The following is a 15,296-nucleotide window of genomic DNA, read 5'->3' as shown; positions in this document are numbered from 1 at the left end:
GTAAAAGTTTCACTTTCTGCACAATATGGAATGGAATGTTTAAATATGCGAATACTTTGTGAATTTCTGTTTGAAATTAATTGTCAATTGTATGAGGATCCTAAGGACTGAATCTCATGAAGAACTTCACATAAGTCTGTTCAAATGTTGCATTTTTCCAGCTATAAATGAAGTGTTTGTTATCCAGTACGATATTGAAGGGTTGTTTTTTTTTCTTTTCTTCTTCACCGATACCAAAGGAAAAATAGCAGTAACAAAGTGACAAAGTTGGTAATTTGTGAAGGTTCTCAGTCATCAGTCATCAGTCATCCAGGTCATTGTAGTCTACGGAGATTGGAAAGAAAAGCATTTGGACTTTTTTAAGTTGCTTGAAGACGTTTCACCTCTCATCCGAGAAGATTCTTCAGTTCTAAGGTCAAATGGTGGAGAGTCCCAGATTTACTTGGGGGCTTAAATCTGGGACTCTCCTTAGACTATTACCGGTAATAAAACTGAAATTATGAGGTTTAAGTACTTGTTACTAAGTAGAATTTGCTAGGACATCCTCTGTCCCGGGATGATTTTGATATCTTAACCTAATTTTGATCTCAGTTGTCATCCTGGTTAATTATGTTTCACATTCTTTCGAATGTAGGAGGAAGAAGAGATATTTCATTTTTATTATCGTCTGCTCATCTTCAACTTAACGGATTCAAGCTCAGTACCTTGATTAGAACCAAAAGTTAGACTGTTCAGTTAGCTTTGCACAAAAATAGCAGGTGACTTGAGGCAACTATGACTTGGCGCTATTGTCGTGTTCAAATTTTTCAGAGGGAAATCCAGAGATTGTCTCTCTTTAAATAATTGAATTGAATAGAAATGCCCTCCAAGGAGTTAATGTGTTAATTAGCGAATTAACTTACGTTAATATTCAGTTAATATGAGATCCATTTGAGTAAATTCTCATTATTTTTGAGGAACGATTGGTGGGGCTCACTTCTAAACACTCAGTATGAGGAGAGAAGAGTTTTTGGCAATGTCCCCACAGTTTCGAGCCATCCATGTAAACTATTGATTACACACTTCTTCTGATTGCATCTCTCTTCCTAAAAATTAAAACTCCTTGTAGCTCTTCTATCACAACCACAAGAAATTTTTTTTAATTCAACACAACCACAACACGCACAAGACATGATTTTTTCATGAAATTTCCAGTAAATTGTGTGCCACAGACTTTGTAGTTCAAATTTGTGCGACTCATTTAAATATAATAAATGGATATGCAATTCGACCAGCCTCAAAAATTCTCCTGTTCATAACTTTCTGTCACAAAACTGGCACTGTGTCTCTTTAGTAAATCTAAAAGCTTTTTAATGTCAAAATAATTTAAATCTGGACCTAAATATTAGTGTAAAATTCCAGCCTTTGCAATGAAAACATATTTTCCACCGGATATTTTCATTTATATGACATGGTTAAAAGATTCTGGGGTAAAGGTACAGCTATTTTGTAGTTCATGTTCTGCACATTGTACTTTCAATACAGCCAACATTCGGCATCACATTGTTAGTGTAACGTTGTTCAAAGTCTTAGAGCATTGCTTTTCTCTTTTCTTAATATCAATCTTCCCATCTGCCTTTACTTGACCTCAATTACATTTTCATTAAGACCAAGGAAAAGAGGTTAGGAAGAGGAGATAGGAGGGACTTTTGGAATGCCTCCAGTGTTTCGAAAGATTTGTGCTTTGTAAGCTTAACACAGTGTCAAAATCAGTGTCAGTATCAAGCATCTTATCCCAAATTCTGAGTGAGTTTCAGATTTCTGGTTTTCTCTCAGTTTCTTCCTGAACTTTGTAAACTCTAGATGAATGAGCATTTTTTTAGACTTCTGTCTTCCATTTGTATTCCACACTCACACAGGCATTGATTGAGGTGGTGAACTCTTATGCTCGTGCTGTTTGTATTCATCTTCTTGATAGCATTTTATACATTAATGTCTGTGTAAACCTGTTTGTGTCTCAGAATCTTTGAAGTGAAAATGGGACTGAGCTTTGTGCCATATGGAGGGATCCCAATTCTTTTGGTGGGCCTAACTGTCATATACCAGTTATACCAGGTAAGGAAGTAGCAGAAGAAGCCTCACAGGCAGGTGAGAGTAATCAAAATTTATTGCAACAGGTTTTTGTCTTGAGAATTAATCCACATTAAGGTAGAAGAAGATTCTTCTTCATGTTTAATCTCAGATTTGCTCATGTGCAGGTATTACCTGATAATTTCAGTGAATATTCAATTTTACCTTTCTTTTTATTTGTAAAGATAATGACATTTTTAAAATTATACTTTAAAAACATCTTGTCCAGTCAACAGAAGCACTTAAACTCTGAATCACTCAGTCTGAGCACACATAACCAAACTAAATGGATTGAAGCTCCTTAAAATCAGATCTGCCAGGAAGGTTTTACAGTAAGATGAACATTCATAACAGGATGTCACCAAAACTCTGTAGGTTCCAGAAATCTGTCCTCTCTCCTTTTGCTTTTTTTTTTTTTTTTTTTTTTTTTTGCCTGTCCCGTTTGGCTCTTTTGCCATCAGAATTATTGTCTAAAGGCGAAGAAAGATGCCCAACAGATTTACTTTACCCAATGGACCATCCCAGCCTTCCCGTAATGGTCTATTTGATTCACCTTTTATTGTTAATTTTATTTTATTTTTACTTGTTAAATACGGGACAGACTTGACTGGGGAAAAGAAAGAGGAGAAAGAAAGGGAAAGAAAAACAGCGGAGAAGAGGGATGGGGGAGAAGGGCAAAAAACAAAAACCAACAAAACAAACAGACAAAAAATACATATATCGATCACCTGGATCACCTGTTGAGAAAGAAAAAAGAGAAAACAATCAGAAGAAAAAAAAAGAGCAACATAATAAACAACATCACAATGATATATGGGAATATAACAGTAAATACTAAATATTAAACATTATTGTGCAGCACATAAGATCAACAGAACACAGTGTGCTTTGAGGTAGGAGCCAAAAAGGGTGTAGTTTGTGGGTGTGATCACCCGTGTGTACACCTGTGAGCATGAGTGCGCTTGTTTTTAAAAGGTTCCTTCATGTAATGATCTGCTAGAGGGTGTGGGGGAGCCACAGCCCCGTCCTCCAGGGCATGAAGCAGGTATGGAGGAGATCAAAACTCCAGACATCCAGAGGCCCCCAGAACACAAGAGACCAAGGAAGACCAACAGAGGGGCAGCTGCACCACTGTCCCAGAAAGAGCTGAGGAGAGTCCCAGATGAGGGCTCACCCAGCAGCCGCGGAGCAGAAGCCAGGGGGGTTGCAGTGACGCGCCCGTGAGCTCCGCCGGCAGCCAGCTGTGCCTGAGTGACCGAGCCCCAGGCCGAGAGGCCGGGGGCACCCCACCTCCGAAGTGGCCCGAGCGAGCCCCAGGCTCCAGGCCCCGATAAGCGGCCGCCAAGGAGTGAGCCGGTGTGAACCTGGACGCCCATCCCCAGACACAAAGAACCACCAACGCACCGATGTCTGAGGGAGTCCGCCACTGGCAGGGGAAGTGGTGGTGGGGGGAGATAGGCCTCCAAACCTTGGAGGGCCTGAGATGTCCCCAGAGGCACCCTATAATTTTCACCATTTTCCTTTATAAATCATTGGTTGTTTGCATCATAAATTTATTTTAAATATATCATATAGTAGATGAGCACAATGATATTTGAGAAGTTACTTAAACTAAATTAGGCAGGTGCATAAATTTGGGCACCCCAACAGAAAAATGACATCAATATTTAGTAGATCCTCCTTTTGCAGAAATTACAGCCTCTAAACGCTTCCTGTAGCTTCCAATGAGAGTCTGGATTGTGGTTGAAGGTATTTTGGACCATTCCTCTTTACAAAACATCTCTAGTTCATTCAGGTTTGATGGCCTCCGAGCATGGACAACTCTCTTTAACTCACACCACAGATTTTCAATAATATTCAGGTCTGGGGACTGAGATAGCTGTTCCAGAGAGTTGTACTTGTTCCTCTGCATGAATGCCTTAGTGGATTTTGAGCAGTGTTTCAGGTCTTTGTCTTGTTGAAAGATCCAGCCCCGGCACAGCTTCAGCTTTGTCACTGATTCCTGGACATTGGTCTCCAGGATCTGCTGATACTGAGTGGAATCCATGTGTCTCTCAACTTTGACAAGATTCCCAGTCCCTGCACTGGCCCCACAGCCCCACAGCATGATGGAACCACCACCATATATTTTACTGTAGGTAGCAGATGTTTTTCTTGGAATGCTGTGTTCTTTTTCCTCCATGCATAACTCCCCTTGTTATGCCCAAATAACTCAATTTTAGTTTGATCAGTCCACAGCACCTTATTCCAGAATGAAGCTGGCTTGTCCAAATGTGCTTTAGCAAACCTCAAGTGGCTCTGTTTGTGCTGTAAGTGGAGAAAAGGCTTCCTCTGCATCACTCTCGCATACAGCATCTCCTTGTGTAAAGTGCGCCGAATGGTTGAACGATGCACAGTGACTCCATCTGCTGCAAGATGATGTTGTAGGTCTTTGGTGCTGGTCTGTGGGTTGACTCTGACTGTTCTCACCATTCGTCGCTTCGGTGTATCCGAGATTTTTCTTGGTCTCCCACTTCGAGCCTTAACTTGAATTAAAAAAGGAGGGAAACTTACAATTGACCCCCTTAAATACTCTTTCTCATTTTTGGATTCACCTGTGTATGTAGGTCAGGGGTCACTGAGCTTACCGAGCCAATTTGAGTTCCAATAATTAGTTCTAAACTTTTTGGAATCAATAAAATGACAACAGTGCCCAAATTTATGCATCTGCCTGATTTTGTTTAAACAATTATTGCACACTTTCTGTAAATCCAATAAACTTTATTTCACTTCTCAAATATGGCTGTGTGTGTCTCCTATATTATATATTTAACTGACATTTTTTATTGTAACAACCAACGATTTATACAGGAGTTGATGATACACCCTCTGGTGCCCCTGGACACATCATCAGTGATGTAACTTGGGGTCATTGGGGGTTTCGGGTCTTTCAACAATCAGACCCCCTCTCCCAGGCGACCCTGCCAGGGTTGATCAAGCCCCAGCTTGTGTCCAGGTAGGGCTACCCTACATGCCATTCCTCTCCCCTTTTGATCCACAGCCACCTCGACGCCGCTTCTGCTGCGTTGGTGGCCAACTTGATGGCTGTTCGCTGGTTTGCCCCTACGATGCCTAGCATTTTGTGTGCCCTGCAAAGGGATTGACCCGCGAATCCTCGACATCCCACTTCAATGGGTTGGCATCTTGGCCGCCATCCATTACTCCGGCACTCCTCCACTAACTCGGAATACTTTGCCCTCTTCCTCTCATGGGCTTCCTCCATACGGTCTTCCCAAGGCACAGTAAGCTCTAGAAGGATTACCTGCTTGGAGGCAACTGAAGTAACAACGATGTCTGGCCTCAGAGTTGTCTTGGCTACCACTTCAGGGAACTTTAACTGCTTTTCCAGGTCAACTCCCAGCTCCCAATCGTGCGCTGTTGCCAACAGGCCTGGCGAGGTGTTTCAGAATGGTACTGCTAGCTTCTCCCCGACTTTTATAAACGTTACCTTGTTCTTAACTGGGCAGGTGCTCTAATTATGACTGATCCCGCTACGGCCTTCAGGACTTGGTCATGTCGCCATCGGTATCGCCCTTGGGCCAGGGCTTTTGGGCAGCAACTTAAAATGTGCTCCAGGGTTCCTCTCTTCTGACAGAGAGGACAGCCTGGTGTCTCCACCTTCCCCCAAGTGAAGAGATTCGATGGACTTGGTAGCACATCGTATACTGCCCGAATCAGGAATTTTATCCACTGGGGTTCTGATTTCCACAGTTCATTCCATGTGACCTTGCGCTCTACAGCTTGCTCCCATCTTGTCCAAGCCCCCTGCTGCCTCAATCGCACGATTTGGCTGGATCGCTTCTCCTCGACTCCTGCTCGCGCCTCCTCAAGGATCAGCGACCGCTTCTCCTTTCCCTGTGCCTTGTTGTAGTTTGGTGTTCTACTGCTACCCAAGCCCGCTATTCACTGAGCCACTGTACCCACCATCACCCTTTGCTGCAGCCTTGATACTGCAATGTCTACAACCTCAGCAGCCCTCCACTTCCATCCGGTCCTAACCTCTATCCCAGCCAGGGCAACCCGGGGGTCACTGGACTCCCGATATTGGAGCAGCTCCCTGGACCGGCTCACCATGAACTCCTCGCTTAGGCTGCTAAAGGGGAGCTTCAGTTTGTTATTATGACCATACAGAGCGATGCTGCTCAGGCTTCGTGGCAGACCCAACCACTGAAACCTGCTGATCCTCATCTCGAATCCTTCCACTGCTCAGATGGGAACTTCATAGACTAAGAGGGGCCATAAAATCCGGGGCAGAATTCCATGCTGATAAATCCAGGCTTTAACCCTTTAAAGCCGGTCAGAGCGGACACGCTCCATTTTGCGTAACTATTTTTAAATCCCGGTAGCACTGCAACCACATAAGCTAGCACAATAATTTTTTTTGCATATGAAACCGGAGGAGTTGTACTTACATCTTATGCCATCAACTTGTCCTAGGTCACAGTTTCCTTCCACATATAGCTTTGCAAAAACTGCATAAAAAGCGCTTGCAGCAACAAAAACATAATATTCCAGAAATACGCTTTGCCGATCCGATCAGCTGTTTGTAACACTTCCTACGTCCATCAGTGCAAACTATCGCATGTCCGCCATGACCTGCCCGAAACCGGAAGTGACGTCATTTTGCGGAAATGTAGTTTTTTACGATCGGGGCCTTATGAGCCTATACTTGTGTTTTTAAAAGTTATGTTTGAGTTTATGACTTTCTGTGTCGTTTCTGGGATGCTTAGGACTCATATTGCACTGCTGGAAATAGTTTATTTTGATGCATATGCTGTTATTTTGCAAATTTGCAGTATAATATTTATTTTTGTTTTTCCTGCAGTATATAAAAATTGGTGTATTTCAAAAATAAAACTATGAAGACACTCAAAATAAATTTCCTGTGGTGGGAAACTAGTTTGTGCAACTTTTTTGTATTTACAGTTTTGAGGGATAAGCCTCTTAAATTTCTCTAACTAGAAATATATGTTAATAAAACAAAAACAATTTTCAATTTTTTTTGTAGTTTATTGCACTTTTTTGCAATTTATGTAATTACTATGCACCTAATGCAGACATATTATTAAAGTTTGGGCTATAATGGTTGTATTGATGTATAGCAACTTGAAATGCTCCCAAAAATGGCTCCACAGCATCTAAAAATATAATATAAGCTCTGGCGGACTTCGTTCTATGGTAGGTCTTAAAGGGTTAAACTTGCCAGGAAGACCAGATTTATCCACTGATGAGAGCCAGGTCTCCAGGTCTTCGTTGGTCGAAAATAATGACTATTAACAAGGTTGCCCAAAGTTTTGCATCCTACTGTATACATATTTCATCCTGTATGTTTTATTTACAAATTGTCTCCTGCTGATGAGGACAGTATGATCCTGACATAGAGCACAGGCTGAGTCTTTGATTTATTTCTGCTTTTGTGTCTTTCAGAGAACGAGGGCAGGTCAAAATAAATCTAAAAATGTTAAACTGTCGGCATATGAACAGTGTATTGACACTAACCGGGTTGACCCGCAGACCATGCAGGTAATGGCACTTTACGTTGTTAAAATCTCCCAATTCTTTTAATCTTTGGGCTGAAGGAAGGACAATACTCGGTGTATAAATGCTCAATCAACAATCATTTATTTCCATACAATTCAACACTTAAGAGCATAAGAACGTCCGGACGGGAGAGATGCTTGCAGAGGGTCACAGCATGTCTCAAAATGGTGACGGGTTACTCAAGCTCTTATAGCCTTTAGTGGCCCCCACCTAGTCGTAAAAGCCTAAACATTCACATTCTTTCTCTGTTACGGCGCCTAAGTTATGACCTCGGCTCCTTGTTTTTCTGCTCTCTGTAAAGGTGGGGTATGGAATGTGGTCTGTTTCTTCTATTATCGGCACAAGGTCCTCTGCACACAACATTCCCTTCATGATTTAGCAGTCTGGCATGTCAAGAAACAGTGTAACACATTCACAGCAGATCAAGGGTACAGGGTAATGTACACCTGTCTAACAAATCCAAAAATGGTCACATTCTTTTAACCCAACAATATAATGGAAACTAAGCTACATACACAGCACACAATCTAGACTAAAGGATATTATATGACCTACAGCAGTTAACATAATTCAACTACTTTAACTACAGATATAAGATAACATATGATAACAGAATAATCTCACAACGTTATGTATTGTTTAAACTGAATCCGTAAATATAAACAACAGAGAACTGACAGCACCCAGTACTGACAGAAACAGGAAGTGTGGGGTTTATTTTCCTTCATCAGCACTAGCAGGCAATATCCATCCAGATTTCTTCCTGTGTGCAGATCACATGGAGGGATATCGCAGGTCTGGAGGAGGTGATCAATGAGCTAAAGGAGAAAATGATCTTCCCCGTTCAGAAAAGACATCTGTTCAGGAAATCCCGGCTGCTGCAGCCGCCCAAAGGTCAGCAATCATAAACTGTCTTTGTTGTTCAGGATTCCCATTAGCATCAGCCTTTGCCTTAGTTATTCTTAGATGGGATACAAAATTGCCTTAATCAGGACACCCACAGAAACTTTAATCGAAATCTACATAGGATGCTCACCTTTTAATGATTACATTACATCTGTATTGGATATAATTAATAAACAATAAACATTTGTTGCTTCCTGTCATTTCCATTTTGATTATATTACCATTTACATTCTTTGACTTTAGTTCCAAGATCCAGATTATAAGTTTACTTTTGTTCTGAAGATGTAGCAGGACATGTTCTTTCCAAGTCTGCACATAAGGGGGTGGTCACAGACTGGACTGGGTGCAATTGAATCAAATGTAACATGTTAAACCACAGTGCTGGTCTCTTTGTTTTGGGTTGATTCACTTGTGTCCCTGTATGTGTGTCCAGAGAAATGTAGATGTTTTTCACTGTTTATTTAAGGCATACAAATTGTTTTCAGTTTCTTACAGAGTTTAATGCACTTTATGCTATCGTAAGTAGGATGCTGCCATGCTATCCTTTTACATTGCAGCTAAGCCATACCTTTCATATACCGTATTTTCCGCACAGTTAAAATCTTTTAATTTTCTCAAAAATTGTCAGTGCGTAATCCGTAATCCGGTTGCGCCTTGTGTATGTATTCCGGTTGTGCTTACTGACCTTGAACCAATTTTATGTGGTACGCAGCGCTCAAAAATCTGTCAAAAAATGTTTTTGTACAACTTTGGTAAGCTAGGAAGCTGCACCACTCGATGGATTGTCGGAGCATTATGGCTACCGTGATCAGGAGCCTTGCAGAGTAATCTGGGTCCAAAACTCCCAAAGTCAAATGAACACTGCCACATCATCTTTAATAAAATGATTAATGTTGCTGCTTTACCAGGTGTAACAATTAAGTTTAACATCCAGACATCCATGAAAATAGAATTTATTCAGTTTAACAGAGTTAGAAGTTAGCAGGAAGTTAGCTTGCTATTTTCAGTTAAACATGATATACCATGTTCTGACTGAGGGACTTGTGAAAAAACTGAAATGTACAGCTCTGCTATCACTTCCAACATAAATGAAGACAGAAAACTAAACAGCAGTGACGTTTGTAGGGTTACTGAAGTTGGACTAGCTGGTATATAATGATGTGTTACGTGATCGCTAGCGACACAGCTATGTTAGCATAATATAAACACAGTGAAGCTGGAGGATGAACATCAACTTTTTTCCACTCAATAAAAGTTAACGTGAGGGTTTCTGGTGGTCAGGGACAAATGCAATTGCTTGGCAGGAACGGCTCAAACTTCAGTCAGGAGAACAACTGAGATAATCCATCCACAATACGAGGTTAGTCATTAATATACTGCAACTGGAAGCAGGGCTTGAAGAAGGACACTAGGAAAGGGTACAAAAGAAGTTTATTAGAAAGAGAGCAAGGGATACATGTAGAAAATGTAAATAGATGTAAAATCAGTGTAGAAAACTAATAAAAATATATGATTTTCCAGCACATGTGCGGCCCTATAGTTATTACAGATTTATTACAGGAAAAGTGATTTTTTGGTATTTTTATTGTTGGGTAGTTTTATTTCTAACAATCAGCAAAATAAGATAAAATAATTCAAGATAAGCTTTAAAGCAAATAGGGGCATCCAATCATTTTAATTTGGGGTCTTTAGCTGTCCATGTCAGAAACTGCCTGTAAATAAGATTTAAGTTTGGATCTATGGTCACGTTTGCTGCAAGACCTCAGTGCAGCGTTTAAAACTTTAGTTTTGATCTATTTATGCTCCTAGTTCAGTTAATTTTAGTCAGAGAATAAAAAAAACCACGGCATTTTCCGAATCTGTAAGACGTCTGTTTTCAGCACCCAACATCGGGTAAACTATCTGCGTCCTATGTTTACATCTTTTTACAGAATCCATTTATGTTTCTTGTTTTAACTGTTTGGAGGTTGTTAAATAGTTTTTGAGCTTTAAGCTGAGATTCTGGCATTTCTGGCAAAATGCATTTATATTTAAAAATCGATTTTAGGATTTAATGAATCGATATCGGATTATTCAAATTAAAATCAATTAAAATTTGTTTTTTTAAACCCACCCCATTTGCAACCCTTTTGAAACAAAATTCTCTCCATAATGTATGCAATATACTGCATGTGAATCTTGAACATAAATGATCAGATGATCAATAAAATGCAGGGAAAATGTGAAAGAAGAAAGAAGGAAAGAAAATCAGAAATAATAAAAAGTGAAAAACGCAATGAACACAAGGGGAAGAAGTGACAGACAATTTTTTATCTAGTGCATAATCCCACTGTCTTCACAAAAGGTGTGCTGCTGTATGGACCCCCAGGATGTGGTAAAACACTCATCGCCAAGGCAACAGCAAAAGAGGCAGGCTTTGCTTTCATCAACTTGAAGCCGAGCACGCTGACAGACAAATGGTACGGAGAGTCCCAGAAACTGACTGCTGCTGTGTTTTCACTGGCCTCCAAACTAGGCCCAACAATCATCTTCATCGATGAGATAGGTGAGCAACACACACACACACACACACACACACACACACAGTCTCTCTCTCTTTCTCTGTTAAACTGGAAGTAATTTTGACAAGTGAAGTTAGAAAAAGAGTTGTTGTTTTTTTTTTTCAAACTTGATTCAGAATCAGAATCTTTATTGTCATTGTCACAGGTACAACGAAATTAAGAATGGTCCCCAATCATTGCATCATCCCTCACAATATCAAAATATAAATAAAACAATAAAATTCAATAAATAAAATAAACAGAATACTTAAAATGCTATAATTCCCACATACATGTTTCAGACCATGCATAGATTAACACAAGAGTGTCGTGATTGGCATTTTTTTTGTAGTATTCAGATGTGTTATTGCAGTTGGATAAAAGCTGTGTTTGAGGCTATTAGTCCTTGCACTGATTGCCCTGTACCGTCTGCCTGAGGGCAACAGTTCAAACAGGGAGTGGCCAGGATGTGAGGTGTCTTTTATGATGTTTTGGGCCTTTTTAAGACAGTGGGCATTGTGTAGAACTTCCAGTGTGGGGAGAGGGCAGCCAGTGATCTTTTGGGCGGTGTTAATGATCCCTTGGAGTGCTTTCCTCTGAGCCCCTGTGCAGCTAGTGTACCAAATACATATGCAGTAAGTTAGAACACTCTCAATGGTGGCTTTGTAGAAGGACACCAGCAGTCTCTGTGTGATGTTATTCCTCCTGAGAATTCTCAGGAAGTACAGTCTCTGTTGGGCCTTTTTCAGCAGCTCGGAGGTGTTCACACTCCAGGAAAGGTTCTCCTCTATATTGACTCCCAGGAAGCGGAAGCTTGCCACCCTTTCTACACAGTCCCCATTAATGAATAGTGGTTGGATCTTTGCCTTTTTCCTTCTGAAGTCTGAGTTCTTTGGTTTTTGAAGTGTTGAGAAGGAGGTTATTGGCCTTACACCATGACGTCAGCTGCTCCACCTTGTCTCTGTACGTAGACTCGTCTCCCTTGGAAATGAGCCCCACCACTGTGGTGTTGTCTGCAAATTTCACAAAGATGTTGCTCTGGTGGCGAGAATGGCAGTCGTGTGTGTAGAGAGAATAGAGCAGTGGACTGAGCACACAGCCCTGGGGTGAGCCAGTGCTGAGACTCAGGGCTGAGGATGTGTGATGGCCAACTCTGACTTTCTGTCTACGGCCCGAGAGGAAGCTATTGATCCACATGCAGGTGCTGTATGGAAGCCCCAGGTCTTGTAGCTTGGCCACCAGTTTGTGTGGAAGGATGGTGTTAAAAGCTGAGCAGTAATCCACGAAGAGCATTCGCACATAGCTCCCATGCTCTTCCAGGTGTGTTACTGCAGCATGGAGTACTGTGGCTACAGTGTCTTCCGTGGACCGGTTTGCTCTGTAGGCAAACTGGTGTGGATCCAGGCTGCGGGGCAGGGCTGCTGTGATGTGTCTGCAGACCAGCTTCTCAAAGCATTTCATTACCACTGGGGTGAGTGCCACCGGTCTGTAGTCATTCAGGCCGGTGATGTGGGGCTTCTTAGGCAAGGGGACTATGGTGGAGGACTTCAGGCAGAGTGTGACAGTCTCCTGTGCGAGGGATTTGTTGAAGATGCTGGTGAAAATCCCAGCCAGCTGTTCCTCACAATCCCTCAATATTCGACCTGGCACACCATCAGGACCCGCCGCCTTCCTCGAGTTAACTGCCTGCAGCATGCGCCTCACCTCGTGCTCTTCCAGGGTGAGGGTGGTGCTGCTGTGGGCGGCGTGTTGCTGCTGTGGCTCCAATATCTCCAGTACCATGGTCTCAAAGCGGGCGAAGAAGATATTCAGCTCCTCTGCCAGTGCCAGGTCACCTTCCTCAGCTCCGAGATTGATCTTATAGTTGGTTAGATGCTGGATGCCTTGCCACACCTGCCGGCTGATGTTACTCTCCAGATGGTCCTCAATCCTCCTCCTATAGTCCCCCTTCGCCTCTCTGATGCATCTCTTCAGGTTGGATCGGGCTGCGGTGTAGTGATCCCTGTTGCCAGACCTGAACGCAATGTTCCTCTCTTTCAGCAGCTGCCTGACCTCCCGGGTCATCCAGGGCTTTTGGTTGGGATAAGCCCAGATACATTTGACTACTGTAACAGTGTCTATGCAGTAGGGCTGGGTCATATTATACTGTTCACGGTAATACCGGTATAATGTTAGGCAACGATAGGAAAATGAAATATTGCGATAGAATATGAGTAAAACGCGCATGCGCAGTGCCTTTGTTTTCTTACTCACATGATTGTTGAGTGAAACAGATGAACCAGAATTGGTTTGTAAAAATGGTGCAACTTCAGTGATGTGGAACTGGTTTGGTGTTTGTCCGTCAGATACACGACAAAGCACATTTTTTTTCAGAACATGCAAGCGGCCGTCGTTATTGTCGTATTTGTCGGACTAAGATGCTCTTAAATCTGGGAGTAATCTGGGTCCTAAACCCCCCTCTTCTTGTCAAATGAACACTGCAGCATCACTGAGAGTTAAAAACTGTCTAAATTCTTTCATCTTTAATAAAACGATCAGCATTGCTGCTTGCAGGTGTAACTATGAAGTTTAACTTCCAGGCATCCATGAAAACAAAATGTATTACATTTAACCAGTGTTGGGTAAGTTACTTTAAATTAGTAACTTAGTTACATTACTAGTTACTTCTATCAAAAGTAACTCAGTTCCTTCAAGTTACTCGTTACTTTCAGAGTAACTAGTTACTAGGGAAAGTAACTTTGGTTTTACTCAGAATTCTCTTGTTAATGTCTTGCTTCCGTAACTGGATATCCAGCAAGATTGCCAGTCTTCTAACTTGCTTACTTGCCACAAGTGCACTGTGCCACCTACCAATAGAAAGGAAAAAATAATGTGCACACTTCCATGAGAGAAATCCCACGCCTGGACCATCGTTGACCGCCGCATGATTCTAGCCTGCTTTTTACATCCAACACAAAAACTGCAGTCGTGGTGCTTTCGATTGTACTCAGAACTCGGAAATTCTGCCTTCTGAATAGGAAGATGTAGGTAACACCACACTGCAGATGAGCTGCATACAGAGCTGGACTGGGACAAAAAAATCGTCCCGGACATTTTGACTAGAGACCGGCCCACCATTATAGAAAAATCATAAAGCCTTTGAATGAAAATAAACACTGTTGTGACAGTGATGTACACTGTTTTGATGGTATATATGTATCAATCTATCAGTTGTTTGTTGCAAGACTCAGATAATTATTTTTTTTAAAGTGAGACATTTTAAATGAGAATAAGAAAGTATTTCCTTGTGCCCCCCTTTCCCTGTTAATGCCCTACCTGCCCCCCTGGCAACACTTTGCTAGACCCGCCCCTGCACAGTTACCAGCTGTCAGCTACTTAGAAAAGGATCCTGGTGTTATTTGTCTCTCAGAAACAGTTCATAACTTCTCTTCAACTCATTCATGTCCTAAAAGGTAAACCTGTTTCTCCATCACAGCTCTGATGATTCAGTAAGGACATCTCCTGGTTTCATCTTCATGTTTCCCTCTCACCACATATCCAAACCAATATCATGACCAGCAGCTTACAGATGTGGCTCCAGCCAACATCAGCTGATACTAGAAATTAATATTAAATAAATTCTAACAACAGCTGATCAAGCTTAAACGTGCTGCTGTTGTTTACCGCGACATCCGGTGGTTTCCTCTTTCTGGCGCAAAGTGGGCGATAAACAAACAAGAGAGAAAAGCCGATCAGCTGATCATTGATCAGTTTCATGATTGAAGTAGAAACAGGAGAGGGAGGGTGAGAGGATGAGAGAAGAAGAGGCAGCTGTGCAGCGTAAACACAGAATAACTCCAGCTTTGTGTCTTTTTCATTGTAGCCGAAGTCCGGGACAAACTGTGTTCCTTTTCACCTCAATACGAAACACGTAATAATTTCTCTGAATACCAGACGATTCCGTTTTTTAGGGGACGGTTGGCAACTCTAATAATTAACCTTATGAACAAAATAAAGTTCAACATCAGTAACAGCACCCACCCAGCTATATAGAAACTCCGTCATGCTAGCTAGCACGCAGTACGAAAAAGTCAGCATAACGAAAATAAACTCCACCTAAACTTGGTTCATATCTAACCCAGATGGACTGCAGGTTATAACTTCATACCTGAAGTTCAGTTC

General features: G+C 41.7%; 1 protein-coding gene and 1 pseudogene across 1 annotated transcript in view; one reads left to right on the top strand and one right to left on the bottom strand.

Moving 5' to 3' along the window:
- Nucleotides 1-5,082: 5,082 nt before the first annotated feature.
- On the bottom strand, nt 5,083-7,469 carry LOC146635240 (uncharacterized; annotated as a pseudogene).
- Nucleotides 7,470-7,503: 34 nt separating this feature from the next.
- The window catches only part of LOC146635239 (outer mitochondrial transmembrane helix translocase-like), a 28,301-nt gene continuing 20,508 nt past the window's right edge, over nt 7,504-15,296 (top strand). The window contains exons 1-4 of the mRNA XM_085350062.1: nt 7,504-7,512; nt 7,576-7,671; nt 8,463-8,583; nt 10,940-11,140. Of these exons, the coding sequence (XP_085206188.1) occupies nt 7,504-7,512; nt 7,576-7,671; nt 8,463-8,583; nt 10,940-11,140 (427 nt within the window). The remainder of the gene's footprint in view (nt 7,513-7,575; nt 7,672-8,462; nt 8,584-10,939; nt 11,141-15,296) is intronic.

Source organism: Diplotaxodon limnothrissa, linkage group LG3, assembly GCF_057381915.1.
Source record: "Diplotaxodon limnothrissa isolate DT_005_m linkage group LG3, D_limnothrissa_male_GT1.1, whole genome shotgun sequence".
Taxonomy (NCBI): domain Eukaryota; kingdom Metazoa; phylum Chordata; class Actinopteri; order Cichliformes; family Cichlidae; genus Diplotaxodon; species Diplotaxodon limnothrissa.
Note: the sequence above shows the minus strand (reverse complement) of the source record. Positions and strands in the feature narration are given on the sequence as shown.